We start from the raw sequence: 19,139 nt of genomic DNA, 5'->3' as shown, positions 1-19,139 counted from the left end.
TGAATGAGTGAATGAGTGGATGAATGAATGGATTGGTGAATGGTTAGATAAATTAAACGAAGATATGATACCAATAGTGTGGATCCCAGTGTTAGGAAAAGTAGGTCACATGGTTAGGGAGAGCCACTGATTTTCCAAAGGCCAATAAAGACCAATAAAGTGGTTGCTTTGCATTATGGCGGTGGACTGAATTTTGGTGGCGTGTAAGGACGCTGCGGCCTGTGATCCCTGCCAGTGCTATTAGTGTTAATCCTTCTCCAAGAAGTGTTGTGAGTTTCGTTATTTTCCTCCACGAACCAAAGCCAAGAAAAACTAGAAAAACTAAACGGAATCAAACTGCCAAAGGATGGGCGTTGATGACGATGGTGCCAGCTGACTACAGCGTTGCAAAGTAAACCGCCATTGAAGCAGAACCGATGGAACACGGGAACTGGCAAGCTGACCCCTCTCTGTGGCTCCAGACCTAGGTAAACACACATATATTATAGAGCTGATGTTCACGTGTCTAACATCACATAGGTATAGAGTTCACATTATGAACTCACCTTTGCTAATCATTTCCCTTGACAAGTAGGTTAGTAGGGTAGTTCCTAACACCAGTTTAAATTAAATGGAAACAGTTGTGGAGATGGGGTACAGCCTTGTCTGGTACACTGTTAAAAAAATCCATAAAATTTATGGTTAAAAACTGGCACACTCCAGTACTCGGAACACAGGCTGATGGTGAAGTTTCCTGACCGACACACATCTCATTATAACATGCACAGAAACACAAACACACACACACACACACACACACACACAAATACACAAAATAATCACCCAAATGCAACCCAAAATCAAAAAGTCTCAAAAACAGAAGAAGCCCTGAAATTCACAGAAAATATGGAGAAGCAAGGCATACTGGGAGCTCCCCAATGAGTCTCAGTCCTTCCAGTACTTAGACACTTGTACTGCCCCTAATGGTTTGTGTGTTTAACAGTTAAATAATATTTTTTACAGTAAAGAAATGTAAAAAATATAATTTGGCTGATAAAGGAATTTACAGTATTTCACTGTTACAGAATCAGTTTTCATCCTTTTTAAAGTTTACAGTCATTTACTGTCATTGTTTTACAGTTTTCCATGTTAAAATTCACAGAGATTTTCTACAGTGTAACTGAATGACCGTGTAATCAATTACAGGCTTCACCGTCCACTCTTGGCACTGAGGGTTTAATTAATTGCCAATTGGGTTTACAGAATGCCACAGGCCATGGAGCTGGTTTTCTGGTATCTACTCTGAGCTGGGATTGCCATCAAGTTCCTTTGGTGCAGCGAGACCCTTGGCTAAGATAGAAGGCCCTTCCGTTCTCTTACAAAAGCTAAAATCATTTTACAAAAGCTTGGGAAAAAATCTCTCATGCTTTGATCAGCGCATTCTGAGTGCTTTCCACACGGGTCTCACATTCATGGCATTCTCCACGCGAGTGTCCACAGAGGCCACACGGGCTACAGTGGGTTTTGAAAAGCAAGGAGTGAAGAGGTATTGGAGAGGAGGTGGGGGATGAAGGGGGGAAAAAAAGCGACCGTATCGATTCTCCCTCACCTTCTCCTTCTCCCCTTCTGCTCCGTCCTTTTAAACATGTCTTTTTCACTCCATTGACTTCCATTCAGGCCCAGCCAGCAATGGTGAATGCTTGACTGCCTTGCTTTGCCCCTTGTGGCCCCCCTCCAGGGCCTGGGCAATGGCCTGAAAGAGCCCCGCGAGCCAGGCAGGGGGCTAATGGCCGTGGCGAGGGGTTGTCTGAAGGTGGAGTGGTGGAGTGGTTTGGTGGGGGTGAGTGGGCGGGGGGTGAGGTGGTGGTGTTTGGCAAGGAACAAGCTGGAGACCCAGGACACAACCATCTGCTTTTGTGCTGGTGGAGCATCAAAGCCAGAAGCAGCTTGGTGGGAGCCTTCTTTTCACCAGAGAAAGGCTGCATATGGGCCTCGTATGTCTCCAGGAAGCATCCAGGCGCTTCCCCCAGCCCTCCATTCTCTCCTGCTCCGCATGGCTCCGGGACTTCCCAGATCCAGAATGTAGGCAGAGCTTTAGAAATGCCATTATTTGGCCTGGAAATGCCTTTAATGGATGAGTTTGCTTGACCCCAGCACCTACCCCTCCTTCCCTCCGCTCTCAGCTAACTCTAACTTTGCTGTAAGAAAATGCAGGGTTTATATTAGATTTTGGGGGAGAGGGGCTGTTTTATTTTTATTTTTATTTTTTTTTAAATGGGTCAGCACATTGGGCTCAAAAACATGCTCCGAGGGCCATTAATTATTAAAGTGACTAATACTACATTTGCCTCTCAGCGCCAGGGACTTTAATCCAGAGCAGTGGCACAAGCTCTCCAATGTACAGCCCCCACCTTCACCCCCCCCCATCTCTCTCTCTCTCTCTGTTTTTTTATGTTCACTCTGTTGATCTCTCACTTCTATCAATTTTTCTCTCTTTTTCTTTTGCTTTGCTGTTTATCTTTGTTCCTCCCTTCTTTCTTTCTTTTTTTACCTTTCTCTTTCTTTATACTTGCATCTCTCTTTATTTTTCCCTTCAATCTCTCTTCACTTCTTCTTCCAACCATTTGCTCTCAATCATTCCATCCCCCCTTCCTCTTTGATGACATTAGTTCTCATCCCTTCTTCTCAGGAGCAGACAGGGAGAGAGGGCTGCTGAAAGGAGAGCAGAAGAGAGAAGAAAGAGAGAGAGGCAGAGAGAGAGAGAGAGAGAGAGAGAGAGAGAGAGAGAGAGAGAGAGAGAGAGGTTGTAGTGTTTATGAGTGAAGAAATGTTAGGACATGAGAGCTTTGTTGTTGATTGACTCAGAACAGAACTATGAAGCAGAGTTATGAATTCTATCATAATATCATCACAGCACCTCTTTAGCTCACCTAATCTTACTCTCTCTCTCTCTCTCTCTCTCTCTCTCTCTCTCTCTCTCTCTCTCTCTCTCTCTCTCTCTCTCTCTCTCTGGCTTTGATCCCCTCCCTCTCATCTACTCTCTCCTGTTCCCATTTCTGAATCATTAACTTTGGAGATGGTTCTGGATAAGGCTTGGAGAGCATATGGGCCAGAGTGATAGGTGGAGGGGTGTGTGTGTGTGTGGAGAGAGAGAGAGAGAGAGAGAGAGAGAGAGAGAGAGAGAGAGAGAGAGAGAGAGAGAGAGGGAGAGAGAGAGAGAGACCGAGAGAGAGACAGAGAAAGAGTCATTAGTTAAATATTATCCAGCCTCTTCCATTACACCGCAGTCTAAAAACAATAGAGCATGTGGAGAGGGCCTGCTGTCCAGATAACAACAATACCCCCTGCCTGCTTACAATCTAGTCTCTCTCTCTCTCTCTCTGTCCCTCCCTCTCTCTCTCTCTCTCTCACAGCCATTCCCTCATCTTTCTCCCTCTCTTTCTCCCTCCCACCATCCTCTCTTGCCTCTGGTTTTTGTGCATCACTTTTTATCCAGTTTTTCTCTCTCTGTTTTTTTTTTCATATTCCCCTCTCTATCTTGGCGTAATGGTTCCTTCTTTTTTGTCATATGTTTCTCTCTTATGGACTCTCTCTCTCTCTCTCTCTCTCTCTCTCTCTCTCTTTCTCTTTGTCCCATTTTTAAATCGTTTTTTCTCCTCTTATCTTGGGCTCATCTTTCATTTTTTGTTCAATAACTCTCTCTCTCTTTCTCTCTCTCTCTCTCTCTCTCTCTCTCTCTCTCTCTCTCTCTCTCTCTTCTCCCTCTCTCTCTCTCTCTCTCTCTCTCTCTCTCTCTCTCTCTCTCTCTCACTCTCACTCTCTCTTGCAGTTGTTGTATATAAAGCAGAAAGGTTCACTGATGTATGACCAGTGTTTCTAAAGCTCTCCTTGTGACGTTTACAGTGGCAGCAGATGCAGCATCGTCATCAAATCTAAAGCTCCAATCTGTTCTTTTTTTTTTTTTTTTTTGTTTAATGAATTAATCCCCCCTCCTCTTTTTTTCTTCTTTTAATTTCTGCTAAATAAGATTTCAAGTGAACAGCAGTTCCCCACTCAATTTGCAGTAAAATGACTTTTTGAATCCATGAGTTCCGCAGTGACATTTGGATGAAATGGCGCCTGATGCTGGAACCGAACAGAGCGGAACAACTTCTTTTTTTTTCAGTGACCAACTCTTCAACGTCCGCTCTGAGTTATGCACGCATGGCTTTGGAAAAGCAATAACAGACTGGTATTTGAAATGACTTTTCTCTTTCTCCGAATGGCATTTCCCGACTCCAGGCCAAACCAAATCACCCAGACTACCGTTTACAAAAGTCACGGAATGATTGGGAAGTCATTATACAGTGATTATGGTCACCATGCTCTCTTCAAAGCAAAGATGGCATCACATCTGGTATCTACTTATCAAATGGGCGATAAAGAGTCGCAAGTTCAGGACTGAAATCACAGCACAGTGTAGCTCTGATGCTGGGGGCTATGTACTCAGGCCCTAGTTTTGAAATTAAAGCTGGTACTTGAGCCATACCTCCACCTGGCTTAATCTGAACCTCCAACCTAACCTGAACCTGCTCTCTCTCTCTCTTTCTCTCTCTCTCTCTCTCTCTCTCTCACACACACACACACACACACACACAAACACACACACACACCCACACACACACACACACACACACACACACAGATATGACAAGCTCTCTTTTGAATTAATGGCCTGAGGACTGTAACTGTTCCAGGAAGGTGCTTACACAAGGCAGTGGAAGGTTTCTGTCTGTGCACACCACCAACTTCTCCCTTGTATTCCCACAGTTCAGCAGGGTGTCTGTATAAAAGTGAGGTTTCCAATAAAGTGGCCACTTGGTGGTCAAACTAAAAACGAGCTTTATACAGTCACTAAGTTTTAAAGGAAAGGATACGGCAGTTGGGTTATTGATGTGTAAATCTCTATGGCACACAACAACGCATAAAAGCCACTGACGTGGAACTCCTGCACTCTTCAATTGTTGACATTTCAAAGACACAGCCTTTGCCCACCGTAGGGCCAACCCCATAGCTCATAGTCTGGGCAAGTGGAAAAAAGAGTTATGATATATTAAAGGAAATACACCCACCCCTGAGGGGAAAATGACATATCTCTCCAAACAAGTCTTATTAAAGCTAATTGTGCACAATTAAAGCAATTATATGACCAATGCCTTTGTGCATTTCATCTATAGACCAAAGGGTAGCAGCAAGTCTTTCTGTGTGATTTTAACCCTCCAGAACCCTGCCCCCCCCCCCCCGAGAGATCCACTTGTCCTCGCAGCGAAGTGAACGTCCCTTTGTCCCCCACCAAGCTCCTGCAATTACCTGTTGATTTCTGCTGTATTTCCATGGTTACTCAGGCTGATGTCGATTTAAGAGCAGAACCAGAGGCCGTGTTTATCAAAATCTGACTCAGAAAGGTTTATTTTTAATAGTTAAATTACATGTAAATTGCTAGATTTAAACCTAGCCATTCTCCTCAGGCCTGCGTCAGCAGACAGCAGCTGGATGAGGTGGAACAGTTGGAAAATCAGCTCAAAACTTCAGAATATTTGCCGTGAAATCTGTTTGGAATAAACGGAAAAAAAGAACACTGCCTCTAAAATGCCTCCACGTCCTGACACATGAAACACAGCCAGCCTCCGGCAATCTGAGCTCCAGAAAACAACCTCAAGCGATTTCAGAAGCAAGCTCAAGTGAGAGCCGGTCAGATCACAGGCGTGAAGAGTTCTGTTATTGTAGTCGACAGGGTTTAAACTGGGATGTTTTGCCAAGTTATGCATAGTCTCTCACCACAAAACTTAAACCTAGGGATGCGCGTCTGGAATGTTCCCAAATCTTCTGCATCAAAGGCTGAGCTGCATGATTTATGCATGTTTTTAGTTTTGAATTTAAAAAAATCCATGAAAAAAAGGACCCCAAAACATTGTATTACACACGTATTAATTCATCTATAATAGAGGATACATCCCCAGAAACAACTGAGTTGTTCCATGTAACTACACAGTTATTAAAGATTATTAAACAATGTGTTCTGTCGGATATTAATTCTCAATTTTCTGTTTATATTGTTAATCTTCTGAGTATAAAACACATCAGTAAGTGTACTTTACAAAATAGGCCTGTAAACTATTAAATTCCATTTTGAATAACACATTGCCATACTTAAGCATACTTCTACAAAAACCCTGACTTTGGATTGGTTGTCAAAATTTCACACCTATGACTGTTCAAAAGTATGTGTCTCAAAGAGTATCATTAGCAAGACCTTAACTAACTAATAATAATAAAGTAATAATAATAATAATAATAATAATAATAATAATAATAATTAAATATTACATACTAAAAATATACCTCCATATGTTCATAATATGTGTATGTTATATGTTATAGATATGTTATAGTGAGCTCCCATCCACTGGTGGTGCTGTTTCCCAAAATACACTCCAGCTCAGGAACAGCTGCAGAAAGAGTGCTGTTACCTGTTAACGGAAGTTTCACAAGTGCTAAACACTGCAGTTTTTAATCTTTTGGAGCTCAACTCTAGGTTCACAGCTAAGTTTAGTGTTATGTTAATTTGTGGGCTCCAGATTCACAAATGGAGTGCACATGCTCTGAAAATATATTTCTTCTTTGCACATTTCTATGTTCAGTGAACAAATATACACAAGTACATTGCCTTTATTTCTGACAATATATGTACTGTATACAGTAATTCACTGTATTTTCACCATCGCATGCTCTGTGTGGGCTCTCACTGACATCAGTTCACAGGAATTCAGTGGGCTGCACTAGGGGTCACTTTGTTTTTTTTTTCTCCTTCTCAGAATGACACACTGACCAGGCTGCCATCCACTTATTTTGTGTAGTGTGCTGTTGAGTGGTTAGTGCCCTCCTCCAATCTCAGCAAGACCCCTGGAAAGAAGAAGCCCGAGCCACCTTTCACCTCCCACACAGAGCCTTACAAAGATGAAGAGCTGAACACCATTTAACTGTGGACAGAAAACACAGAAAACAAAAGAAGTTCAGAAAGTTAGATTTTGAAGGTCCTGAAAACAGATTTGGCCTGAGGTTTCACACAGTTCGGACAAAGTGGTCAACACCTCTGGCTCTGCTGCTTTTGGATAATAAACAAGGGCAAAATACAGATGCACCATTCTGAGTTAACACTTCACACACGCAAATCACTTTCACTGATTCTGACCCGGTGGCACGGTGGTGCAGCAGGTAGTGTCGCAGTCACATAGCTCCAGGGACCTGGAGGTTGTGGGTTCGATTCCCGCTCCGGGTGACTGCCTGTGAGGAGTTTGGTGTGTTCTCCCCGGTTTCCTCCCACAGTCCAAAAACACATGTTGGTAGGTGGATTGGTGACTCAAAAGTGTCCAGTGAATGTGTGTGTGTCTGTGTTGCCCTGTGAAGGACTGTTTATATATATATATATAAACAATATATAAATACTATATATATATATATATATATATATATATATATATATTTTTTTTTTTTTTTAATAGACATGTTATAACACTTTAATAATGATTCGTAACAGTGCTATAAGTGGAACAACAGGATCCTAGGGGGTTTTTAGGGTCCTATTCAAGGTTCTTGAATCAATATATTTTTCTTTACCCCTGAATAGTTAGTCATCTCCAGTTACTTTTCCTTCAGTACCTTTTTCAGTCTATCTCCCCCTGGAGTAAACCCAGGGAGGACACACCAAAATCCTCCCAGACAGTGACCCATGGTGAGGATTGAACCAAACTCTGGACCCCAGAGAGATGTAGATAATTCACTACCTGAAGCATTACCTCTTTTCTGATCAGTAGTACATTTTAAATATTAAATTCAATGCTGGTGCATGAATTTTCCATGTTTTACACTCAGTGGAGTCACAGGTGCAGAGGTTTTACTAATAAATTAAGATTAAAAATCAACCTCCTACTACATTATATACCTTCAGTTAGTTGAAGATCAGTAACCAGTGCCAATATAGCACTTGAGTGAATTATTGGAATTATAAAGACTTATGTAAATGATTATGTTTCAAATAAATAAATAAATAAAAATAATAATTCTATTTCATCACACATTTTTTCCCAGTTTCAACAAACGTTTTCAACTAATCTTATTCCTCTCCAGTGAGCCGGTCCGCATTTACACCAGTTTTGATGGGAACCAAAGTGCTGTTATTCAGAGCTGTGTAAATGGATAGAATCAGTAAAATCTCATTTTTTAAACATTGTTTACATCAGATTCTGATCATAGTGATATATGATACACGGGTAAATGATATGAAGTGTGGCTCCAGAGCCGTCCTGCTGAGTTGGTGAATGAGAGCAGTGCAGAGTCGAGTTGAACAGAGTCACAGTTACCACACAGACCACACATTTTTTCCTGATTTTTATCTCCTTGCGATTTCCTTTTGTTTCCAAATCGGGAAGCAAATTGCAGGTCCACTGCGCCGTAACCCTTTACTCTGTTCAAAATATGGTGCGCGATCTGAAACTGAACCGAGTCCCCATTGGTTGAAAAAGGCACCCCACCACTGCTTTGTGAGCGCTGGGGTCGTTGCTAGGTTACGTGTATTTGGATGAGTAATGCCTGAAGAGCTTAGGTTCAGAGTGCCATTACTGCGCAATGGTGGCCCTCCTGGTCTCTCAGCCAATCACGCTGCAGGCTTGGAACTAAAAGTGGTATAATAGTCCATATTTACTCTGTTCTAGACACACTGATTTATTATGTTCTAGAATGTTCTCCTCACTGTCATTAAAATTCCTGAATGTTGTCCCCGGTTCTACACTAGTCCATCAACTTCTAGCTGTGGTTTAAAGAGTACAGCAGTTGAGGTCTCCATCTCCATCTCCATTTGAGAAGCACACACACACACACACACACACACACACACACACACACACACACACATGCTCTCAGTCTATTCCACAGAGCTCTGTTCACTCTCATTTACATAACCTTGATTGCTTTATTTCATGCGTAATGTGTGCAGCCGCCTTGTCCGTTCCTGTGCAAGTGTATGTGTGTGTGTGTGTGTATTGGAGCATTTGTTTTTACAAGTTTTATAGACCTTTTCCCAAATGGCTGGCTAAATGCAGGTTTGTGTGTGTGTGTGTGTGTATGAATTGGAGATCGTAAAGCAGATAGTGTATGTGTGTTGATGCATCTGTGCACCCACCCACACACACACACATGCACACACATGTTCTTTGTCCATGAGGTTTTCATTTAATCTGATTGCACACGTACCTGTGTGAGTGTGGAACTGGCTCGTTCAGTGTATTATTATTACACAATAAAAAAGTGTGTTTAGTGTAATAAGAATTGTAATGAAGGGCATAAATAGTTCACTTTAAACTCCTGTACCAGCCATTAAACACCCCCCCCCCCCACACACACACACACACACACTCACCACACACCTTTTTCTCCCTCTGTTTCCCTCTAAATGGAATCCTGCCTCTTTATTTTTCTCTGCACTTTATTTTTAATTAAAAAAGCCCAATCATCCATGTTGTGTGTGTATGTGTGTGTGTGTGTGTGTGTGTGTGTGTGTTTCTTCCATCTTTAGCGTATCTTATGCTTGAGAAGTGAACAAAGCTAGCCTCTCCTTTTGCTTTTGTTCTCCTTGTTTTCCTTCAAGACGACAAAACACACCCCATCTTAAGAGCTGGGAGTGGGAATGTATAATGAAGCAGTTTGTTACCTGCTAACGCTCCGAGCAACAGAGAGCGATATTAGCTGTTTTTATTTATTTATTTATTTATTTTATTTTATTTTCCCTCACCAACACTGTCATCTCACCACGGCTAAATCAGCAGCTCTTCCAGTAAATAACATGAATTGTTTGTCGACAAACAAGCCAATAAAGAAAGTTAGTTGGGAAGGTGGAAGATGTTGTTCCTTATTTCAGAACACTTTAATCATTACTTTATAATAACACCAAGCCATGCTACAAATGTAGAAATAGGAAGAGGTCACATGACTTTGTGGGCACCGTGCTCACTCATGTTGAGTGCAGGTTCGAGGGATATAATCCCCATTCGTAAGCACTGGGCTGCCCACAGGATGTTGCTTGTTGGATGGCGAAGTGTTCACAAACTCCAAGCAGCTTTGCTTTGTCTGATCCACACACCACCACAACATCAGTGTCACTGCAGTGCTGAGAAAGACCCCTAGGCTCTTTAGTGGGGTCAGCATTGTGTCGCCGGTCTCCAGCCTTGATGTTGGTGTCCCATTCCTCTCAATGCTCACTGTCCTGCAGGGAGACCACTCAGAGAATTCATGCTTCCAGTGCCATGAGTTGTGCATGTGGGTGAGTGGGTGGGGCTTTAGGTGTGTGTTTGTGTGTGTGTGTTTTTTTTTTGTTTTGTTTTTTTTTTATCTTGGCTTTCAACGGTTAATTCTTAGACACCGTTAGCAACACTGCTTAGTTCACATTCCCCCTGCTCTCAAATACTTGGCTTAACAACTGTGCACTGGGCTTGCAGTTTGGGAAGGGTCTCCTTGTTTTGATGTGTGCAGGTGGGTGGGGGGTGGAGGTGGTGTCTCTGTTTCTCACTCCCTTGTCTCTCTCTGGCCCCCTCTCGGTGTCTATTCAGATGTATATTGACCCCTCTCACATTCCTCACCATATTGAGGCGAGCTGGTTTATACGGCTGCTATTGAACATAAACAAAGAACCTGGTTAATTAGCAGCTTTGGCACTTAAAGACAGCCCCCCCCCCCCCCCCTACACACACACACACATATATATATGTCTTTGTCTGCCCTGGTGTGTTTTGCCAAATAATGAGCTCCCCACTTGCTTAAAAGAGAGTTAAAAAGCAATCAGGAGACACCCCTTGCTCAGCAGGGGAGCGTCAACACAAAGAGTCCAGTGACAAGGTGCCAATACTCTTCCTTGAAATAAGTCATTGTTCATGCTTAAAATCACAAGCAACATACAAACATATACAACAGGCCCTGACCAGTATGACATGTGTCATGTTGGTACATTTGTAAAAGGCTTTTCTGTATCGGTTATACATTAATAACATGTGAATAACATATAAGCAACTCAATACTTATTTAATACTGTAACAAAATTACCCTTGGACCATTAAAACATCCATTAATACACCATGAAGTCACTGAATAATTTCAGTGAAGAATTCATTATTAATAGCAATAATTGCTATAATTAATTTATAACATATGCACTAAAGCATACGCATTAACTTTAATGTAAATTAAATATAAAGTATCATTACGAAATATAGAAATACACATGAATAACTTTACATAACAATAATGTATCTACTAGGATCTAGTCATGGTTACAAGAAAACGACTGTGGTGCAACTTCGTTAATTACAAATCTGTATCAACTTCAAGCTTCATTATTAACTTTTATGTCAGGGGGCAGTTTTTTTTTTTTATATATGTTTCTGATTGCTGATTTCAGACTTGAATTAACTGCTTATTATAACTTTATTAACCTTCCTCTTGTGATAGGGTCTTGACCGACCCATTTTTAAGTTTTAAATGCATACTGCATAATAATAATGCACACTCCTTAAAGTAAAATAAAGTAATTTTTTTATTGCAACAAGATTTTTGACTTTGTCAGGAACTTGTCTTTCAACAAAATAATAAATTCCCTGTAAACAGATCCTTGAAATAATGTATTATAATATTTACATTAGTCCACTTAATGTATAGACAGAAGGAATATACTTCAAAAGATCTTACAGGCGTCTTAAAATCCAGTTGTATACATTGGGGGTACACAATACTTTCTTCTCCAACAAGAAAATATAAAGGTTTTTTTTTTTTTTTCAAAATAGAGCTCTATTAAATAGAAAAAAAATAAACTCAAAATGTGATTTAAATTAATTCAACATTAATAACTACAATTAAGATAAAATATGATCTACTTGTATTATGAAATTAAAGGAACTACCCCAACAACAGTGTCACTCCTGAGAGTCTATAAATACTTTATAAAGAGAATTAACTTTTATGTCAGGGGGCAGTTTTTTTTTATATATGTTTCTGATTGCTGATTTCTGACTTGAATTAACTGTTTATTATAACTTTATTAACCTTCCTCTTGTGATAAGGTCTTGACCGACCCATTTTTAAGTTTTAAATGCATACTGCATAATAATAATGCACACTCCTTAAAGTAAAATAAAGTAATTTTTTTATTGCAACAAGATTTTTGACTTTGTCAGGAACTTGTCTTTCAACAAAATAAATAAAAATAAACAACCTACAGCTAGCTCCTCCTACAACCACTTGAGTTTCAGTTAGGGGCTTCTATCTTTGCCTGTTTTTACAAAACAAGGAAATACAGACATGTCCAGACATGTATGGCCAAATCAGTTTAGAGTTTGTGTTTTGTAGAGTATAAAACTATCTCTGCAAAATGTGGTTCCTTTACAGTATGGGGGAAATCAAATTCATTTAAATTGAATATTTTCAAGTGTATTAATAGAATCATATCATAGTTTGGACCATTTCTATAGGTCAGCTCACATACAGAGAGAAAAATCACACTTACAAAAAAATAAAAAAATCCAGCAGATGGTTTTCAAATTGAGCAAAAAATAGAAACCGGGGAAGTTAAAATACCTGTTGAATAGTAGAGGTCATGTGAATGTGAACACGTGTGTGTGGGTGTGGGTGTGTGTATGTGGGGTGGGGTGGGGGTGTTGTGGGGCATTATGAGTTCTTTGGTGTGCCCTCTTGTACTCTCAGAGGTCACAAAGACCATGGGTAGACCTTAATGGAATCCCTGCCGAAGGGTGGGTGTGTTAGGGTCAGGCCTGGTGTTAAGAGAGAGAGAGAGAGAGAGAGAGAGAGAGAGAGAGAGAGAGAGAGAGAGAGAGAGAGAGGTTGACGAAAACCAGAGCATGCTTCATTAAGTCTATTGGCTGGGGTGTTCATTAAAAACCAAGCAAGGCGACATTCCAAGGGACTCTATTAACCAAAGTGTCCCTCCCACAGACACACTGTCAAGCCTAGCAGCTTTTAACCAGCTTGTCTTAACCTTAGCACCCCTCCTACACTCTCTCCACACACACACACACACACACACACACACCCACACACACACACACACATACACACACCCTCATGTCCTGCCACTCTTTCCTTTTTAGTTTGCTTCCCTAGAGACAATAGGCTCCATCTGTTGGAAAGGCTCCATTTCCAAAGCTGCTGTGAAGAAGGTTGAAGTCCCAGTGACACACACACACACACACACACACACACACACACACACACAGGTGGAGGGTGGGCCAGCCATTCAAACCAAGTCTCCACGGATACTTTCACTGATGGAGAGAGAGAGAGAGAGAGAGAGAGAGAGAGAGAGAGAGAGAGAGAGAGAGAGAGAGAGAGACAGAGAGAGAGAGAGAGAGAAGGGAGGGAGAGGTAAAATCCATCAGGGGAAGCAGTGTAGAAGCTGCAGCTGCTGTGAGTGGTGGGTGGCTGCTGCTGCCGCCTGGTTGCTTTTTAAGTACTTTCCGAAAGGCAGAGGTGAAACTGGAAAGCCACACTAATGACTACTCCACCTCACACTGGCCTCGGGAAGAAAAAACACCTGTGAGCGCTCCGCTCTCGCCAAAGAAATACCCATAAAAACTTCTGCCCTATTAAATCACGTACAAGTGAGAACAAGGAGGAGGGTGGGGGGTTGCTAAACAGTGCCCCATGTGGAGAATTTTCAGACTGTTAAAGGTGAGTGAGTCAGTGAATGATCAAATTAATAAGTTAAAGTTCATGTGAAGAAATACATTTGGGGTTACAATATTTCTTATATTATAATTGTTTTAATCATTATAAAAACATGCATACAAAAACAAGCCTTCACAATCCCAAAACATTATTATAGTCAATAGTGTCAGGTTCCTAAACCCGTAAAAACACGTTAATAAATTCCCTGTAAACAGAACCTTGAAATAATGTATTATAATATTTACATTAGTCCACTTAATGTATAGACAGAAGGAATATACTTCAAAAGATCTTACAGGCGTCTTAAAATCCAGTTGTATACATTGGGGGTACACAATACTTTCTTCTCCAACAAGAAAATATAAAGCTTTTTTTTTTTTTTCAAAATAGAGCTCTATTAGATAGAAAAAAAATAAACTCAAAATGTGATTTATGAATTTAATTCAACATTAATAACTACAATTAAGATAAAATATGATCTACTTGTATTATGAAATTAAAGGAACTACCCCAACAACAGTGTCACTTCTGAGAGTCTATAAATACTTTATAAAGCTTTAGTAACACAGGGTACATAAGTAGTGACTGGACTCACTGAGATTTTCTTGCAGTAATATACTGATTCAAAATATATGAAAGAAACAGAAAGACAGAAGGACACACGTTATTCATTGTTGTTTCAATTAACATCTCTGAATCTAGGAGCTAACCACAGTGTTACATCTCTATAGTGACGCTCTGGTGTTACTAATTAATTCATCATTCTGTGCAGTATGGCTCCTGTACCAGCCATTGTTCTTTGTTCGGCTTGAGTTGAGTGGGAGCTTTGGCTTTTTTTCCCTCAAGACAGATTTACAAAAATAATAAAACCACATTCTTTAGTCCCCGTTCTCATACCTCTGAACGTGTCCCAATAGCAGAGAATGTAAAAATACCTATTTAGCATGCCTCAAATGCCAGAAGTAATGGCATGCAAGATACAAAGACCCATGTCCTGCAAGAACTCAAGGACCATGCACAACACCAGACTCTGGCATGGAAGATGAGATTTATTTATATTTATGCAAGTTGGGGAGTGTAAGGTCTTAGAGAGTTGCCTACTCAAATTTCCCTTGACCTAAGCTCTTTGGGAAAGCTAGAAAAACAGCCTGAAATTTGTGGGAGACTCTGTTTTCTATAGGATATTTGAGATATCCAAACATTTGTAGAGACACCATTTATTTTTACTGAATTCTGCTTCTTTGAGGTTATGGACATTGATGATAGATAAAGGTGCAGACATAGAGGATTGTGGTCTGCTGTCATGTGATCACTCAGGTTTGTTGATGGTGGGGCAGAAGGGCGCTGAGCTCTGGGAGCCTTCTTGGCTGAGCTACCTTTCTGGTTCTCCTTATTCAGTTACACTGTATGTGTAACGTGTTTATGAACCCCAGTGTCAATAAATGGCTAAATAAAGTGTCTCAGTCCAGTATGCTAGACTGTCCCTCTCTCTGCTCATGGCAGAGCATCTAGAGTTTGTTAGACAACAGAGAGAATTCCAAACATTGAAAAGCACAAACTGAGATGAGCATTCTGTTCTATTTCTGCTCCATAGGTGGGTAATAGTGACATACTTTTGCAGTTTCGGATCACTTAAGGTGGAATGATCTCCAAATTCGAGAGACAGCTAATTGCATAAAATTATACAGATAAAAAAATTGTTACAAATCTAAACAACTCAAATTAAATTTTTTGTAGTAATTCAAAACTTACAGTTAAATTTTAGCCACATACAAATAAGAGTGTTTTTTATCCCCCTTAAACATGTTCCACCTTAAAATACGAAGAGTTTCTGAATATAAAACCAGAGAGAACTGCAGTTACCCACAATTGTAGACGTTCCTGTTAACAGTAGAAAGCTGCTCAGTTTCTTATTCCCCAGCAATTTATTCTAGTTTTCCTGTTCCACCATAAATTTGGACCCTAACTGTGGCACAATTGAAAGTGGAATGGGCAATCTGAGTAAGAAGCTGACCAAGCTTTCCATCTTTTGGGCTTTCGTTATTTAATGAGTTACCTTTCTGGAGACATTCTCAATGTATTAATGATAAGTAATTTTCCCCCAAATTCTTGTTTGAATTTTCCCAGTCCACATTAAATGGTATTACAGTTACTTTTTGGAAATTCACAGCTGCAGAAAAGAGGTTCACACAAACAGAAGTGGATAGCATTGCTCTCAAAATTATATTTATATTATTTGGTTTCATATTTGCACATTCTAGTATGTTTATGTGTTCCATGTATGTATATGTTTTACATGTATGTAGTTGCTTAAGCAACTGTAAATGTTTAAAAAACTGTACATATTTTTTACAATCTCAAAATCTTTTTGACCCTTTATTGATTCACAGTATAAAGCCTTAACCACTGGGCTGTGGAGAAATGAACACAACACCCACCAGTTTTTTGGGGAGTTTCTGGTGAGTGAGGTTTGTGATCTAGAACTAATTCCCAGCCTCAGTACCAGAACTCACCATTGGTTTTGTGGCTAAATTGCACCAAAACCACACCAACAGGTTCTGTTTACAAAAGCTTCCTAAAAGAAACAGAGCTATAAAATACCCATTATCACCCTTCCTTTCAAAAGTAATGTTGTATGAGCAGGCTTCCACAATTCTGAGACCATGTGAAACACCAGGCTCTGGCACGGAAGATAGGATTTCTGTAAATGCATGCACGTTTGGAGGGTGTGAGGTCTCTGAGAGTTGCCCACTCGTATTTCCCTTGACCCCTGCTTCTTGGAAAGGAATAATAATAATAATTATAATAATAATAACGAATAACGAAACCCATGCAAGACTGTGTTTATTTGAGTATTTCTGAGATTCGGTGGAAATCCAATTCTCCCAGATGATGACAGTTGTGTTCTCACATGTTCCCACACTTGCCATTTTGAACTCACATGAAGCCACCATTACATACAATCCTTGGAAGTGGAGAAGAGGCGCAAGTCTGAAAAAGGTCAGTGATGACATGTGTGTGAGGGCTCCTGGTGAGAGAGCGGGGAGCTATGGCCCCATTAGCTAATGGGTACTTCAGCTCAACTCAATTCAATGGGAAATGTACATTTATTGGTGCATTTATTTCTCATTGTACGATACACAATGAAATGTGTCTAACCCATCCGTGGCAGCGAGGACATACACACACTAGTGCACTCAGAGCAGTGAGACACCTGATCTATGGACTGACCAAGGAGGACAGCCTCATACAGGCTTAAAAATAAAGGTGCTTCCAAGGTTTCCTTGAGCAATGCCATAAAATAACCACTTTTGGTTCAATAAAGAACTATGTTTGTTTTACAGATATGTGATTATTCAGAACCTATGAACAGTTTTCAAATTCATTACTTGATCTTAAGGTTCTTTACCCATGTAAGTGTATTAGCAAAAATGGTTCTTTCTGGAACCAAAAGTGGTTCTTCTATGGCATTGTCCAAAAAACATTTTGTAGCAACTTAGTTTACTCAGTATATAGTGCATTACAGAGTGATATATACTGTAGAGATTGTAAGAAACTGTAAATACAAAGGAAAAATACATAATAAAGGAATTTACATTGACATTTGTTATGTATAGTTTTGTTTAAGCATCATTCAATGGCCTGCTGTTCCAGTTCCACCTTAAGATTATTAAGAGTATGCACATGCCAGAACAGCAACACATTTTACTGAAATGCAACTGGTTTTCGCTTTGTTCTCTCTGTATGAGACTGTAGTGTTTGGTAGTACATTATGTTGTAGAGTCACAGTTTATAAGTGTGTGAGGAAGGTTTAAAGTGTTTATACTACCGTGAAATGTTACAGAATTCACCGCGTCATTGAAAAAGGGTTATTAAAAAATCTATGATGGCAGATAACATTTTTATGTTTGCAGTGGTTGCTTCAATATAGTATTAATATTATATTTTGTGCAATAACCTATATATATTGTCACTTGTTTATTTAATACTGTTCTATTCATTAATACATGAAGCAATGCTGTGTATGTAAGTGTTTAAATACACTGATTGATGAATGAATGGGGCAACCACAGGGGCACCAGCCAAAATCTTGCTCAGGGCTCTGATATAATATATATAGAGAGTTTTGCCAAAGAGCGTAGTCTATTATGGTTATCCGCTATCCACTAGTAGGACATATTATTTGTACACTGCTTTTTGCCATGGATTTTGGGATAGTTTGAGTACACACTGATAACTGTAGAACCATAAAATAGTGCACTATATAGTGAATAGGGACACGACCTTGCAGCAGTCAGGAGGAGAGGAGGGAGAGGGGTGGTTTCTCTAAAAGATACATAGTGCAGTTTCTGCAGTGCTGAGCTTGAAGTGGTGAAGGCACATTCTCTACTCTTGATCTTACAGCACAGTGGATTTACATTTACATTTACATTTATGCATTTGGCAGACGCTTTTATCCAAAGCGACTTACATTCTAACATTTGAACTACAGCACAAATTATACAAAATACCTTACATTAAGTGCAATATGCCAGGAAGTAATAAGAGCATTAAAGAAAGACATTCAGTGCAAAAGATACTCTCGGAAGAGCTGGGTTTTCAATGATTTCTTGAATGAAGAGAGGGTTTCTGTTGCTCTGATAGTGCTTGGAAGCTCGTTCCACCAGCGTGGTACCAGAGATGAGAATAGCCTCGACTGACCTGTACGGGGGGTTGGCCGTGTTAGTTGGCGCTCCTTTGAGGAACGGAGAGGGCGGGCGCTAACGTATGGTTTTAAGAGTCTATTGAGGTAGATGGGAGCAGAACCAGTGAATACTCTGAAGGCCATCATTAGTGATTTGAATTTGATGCGAGCAGCTAAGGGTAGCCAATGCAGCTCAACTAATAGGGGCGTGACATGTGCTCTTTTTGGTTGGTTGAAGACCAGGCGTGCTGCCGGATCATCACAATGACTTTGAAGATGTAATTTTAAGGTAGAAATAAATATGACATATTACATCACCTAACCCCCAACTGCTCTGGGCGTCACTTTCACAAAACTCATCCCGACATATACAGGATAGAACCCCATCACTCCAAAGCTGGTGGCTTTATACCCCTCTAGCCAGCACTTGGCATTCAGCATAGTGGTCTTAATCCTTGAGCAGCTGCTTGAACGTACCTCATCCTACTGGTCAGTGCGGTTTCTATAGAGATTCTACAAGCAGTGTGTAATTGAACATGTGAGGGTACATTTGGTCAGAAGTATTGTGCATAAAGTGTTTCACTGAGTAACCAAAGAGGGGTGTGAAATGTTGACCGTGTTATAACGCTGGCCTACTTTAACTACTTTCCTGCTCTGATACCGTGCCCATGCAGGGTCACTTTAAAGGGACTGGCACTGAAGAAGGCTTTAG

At 40.4% G+C, this 19,139-nt stretch overlaps 1 protein-coding gene across 1 annotated transcript in view; it reads left to right on the top strand.

Moving 5' to 3' along the window:
• The first annotated feature begins 1,451 nt into the window (after positions 1 to 1,451).
• The window catches only part of nphs1 (NPHS1 adhesion molecule, nephrin), a 140,362-nt gene continuing 122,674 nt past the window's right edge, over positions 1,452 to 19,139 (top strand). Inside the window, exons 1-2 of the mRNA XM_066682248.1 lie at positions 1,452 to 1,539; positions 1,718 to 2,061. Coding sequence (XP_066538345.1) covers positions 1,452 to 1,539; positions 1,718 to 2,061 — 432 coding nt within the window. The remainder of the gene's footprint in view (positions 1,540 to 1,717; positions 2,062 to 19,139) is intronic.

The sequence above is a fragment of the Hoplias malabaricus genome, chromosome 1 (genome assembly GCF_029633855.1).
Source record: "Hoplias malabaricus isolate fHopMal1 chromosome 1, fHopMal1.hap1, whole genome shotgun sequence".
NCBI lineage: Eukaryota > Metazoa > Chordata > Actinopteri > Characiformes > Erythrinidae > Hoplias > Hoplias malabaricus.
This window is presented reverse-complemented; position numbering and strand designations above follow the sequence as displayed.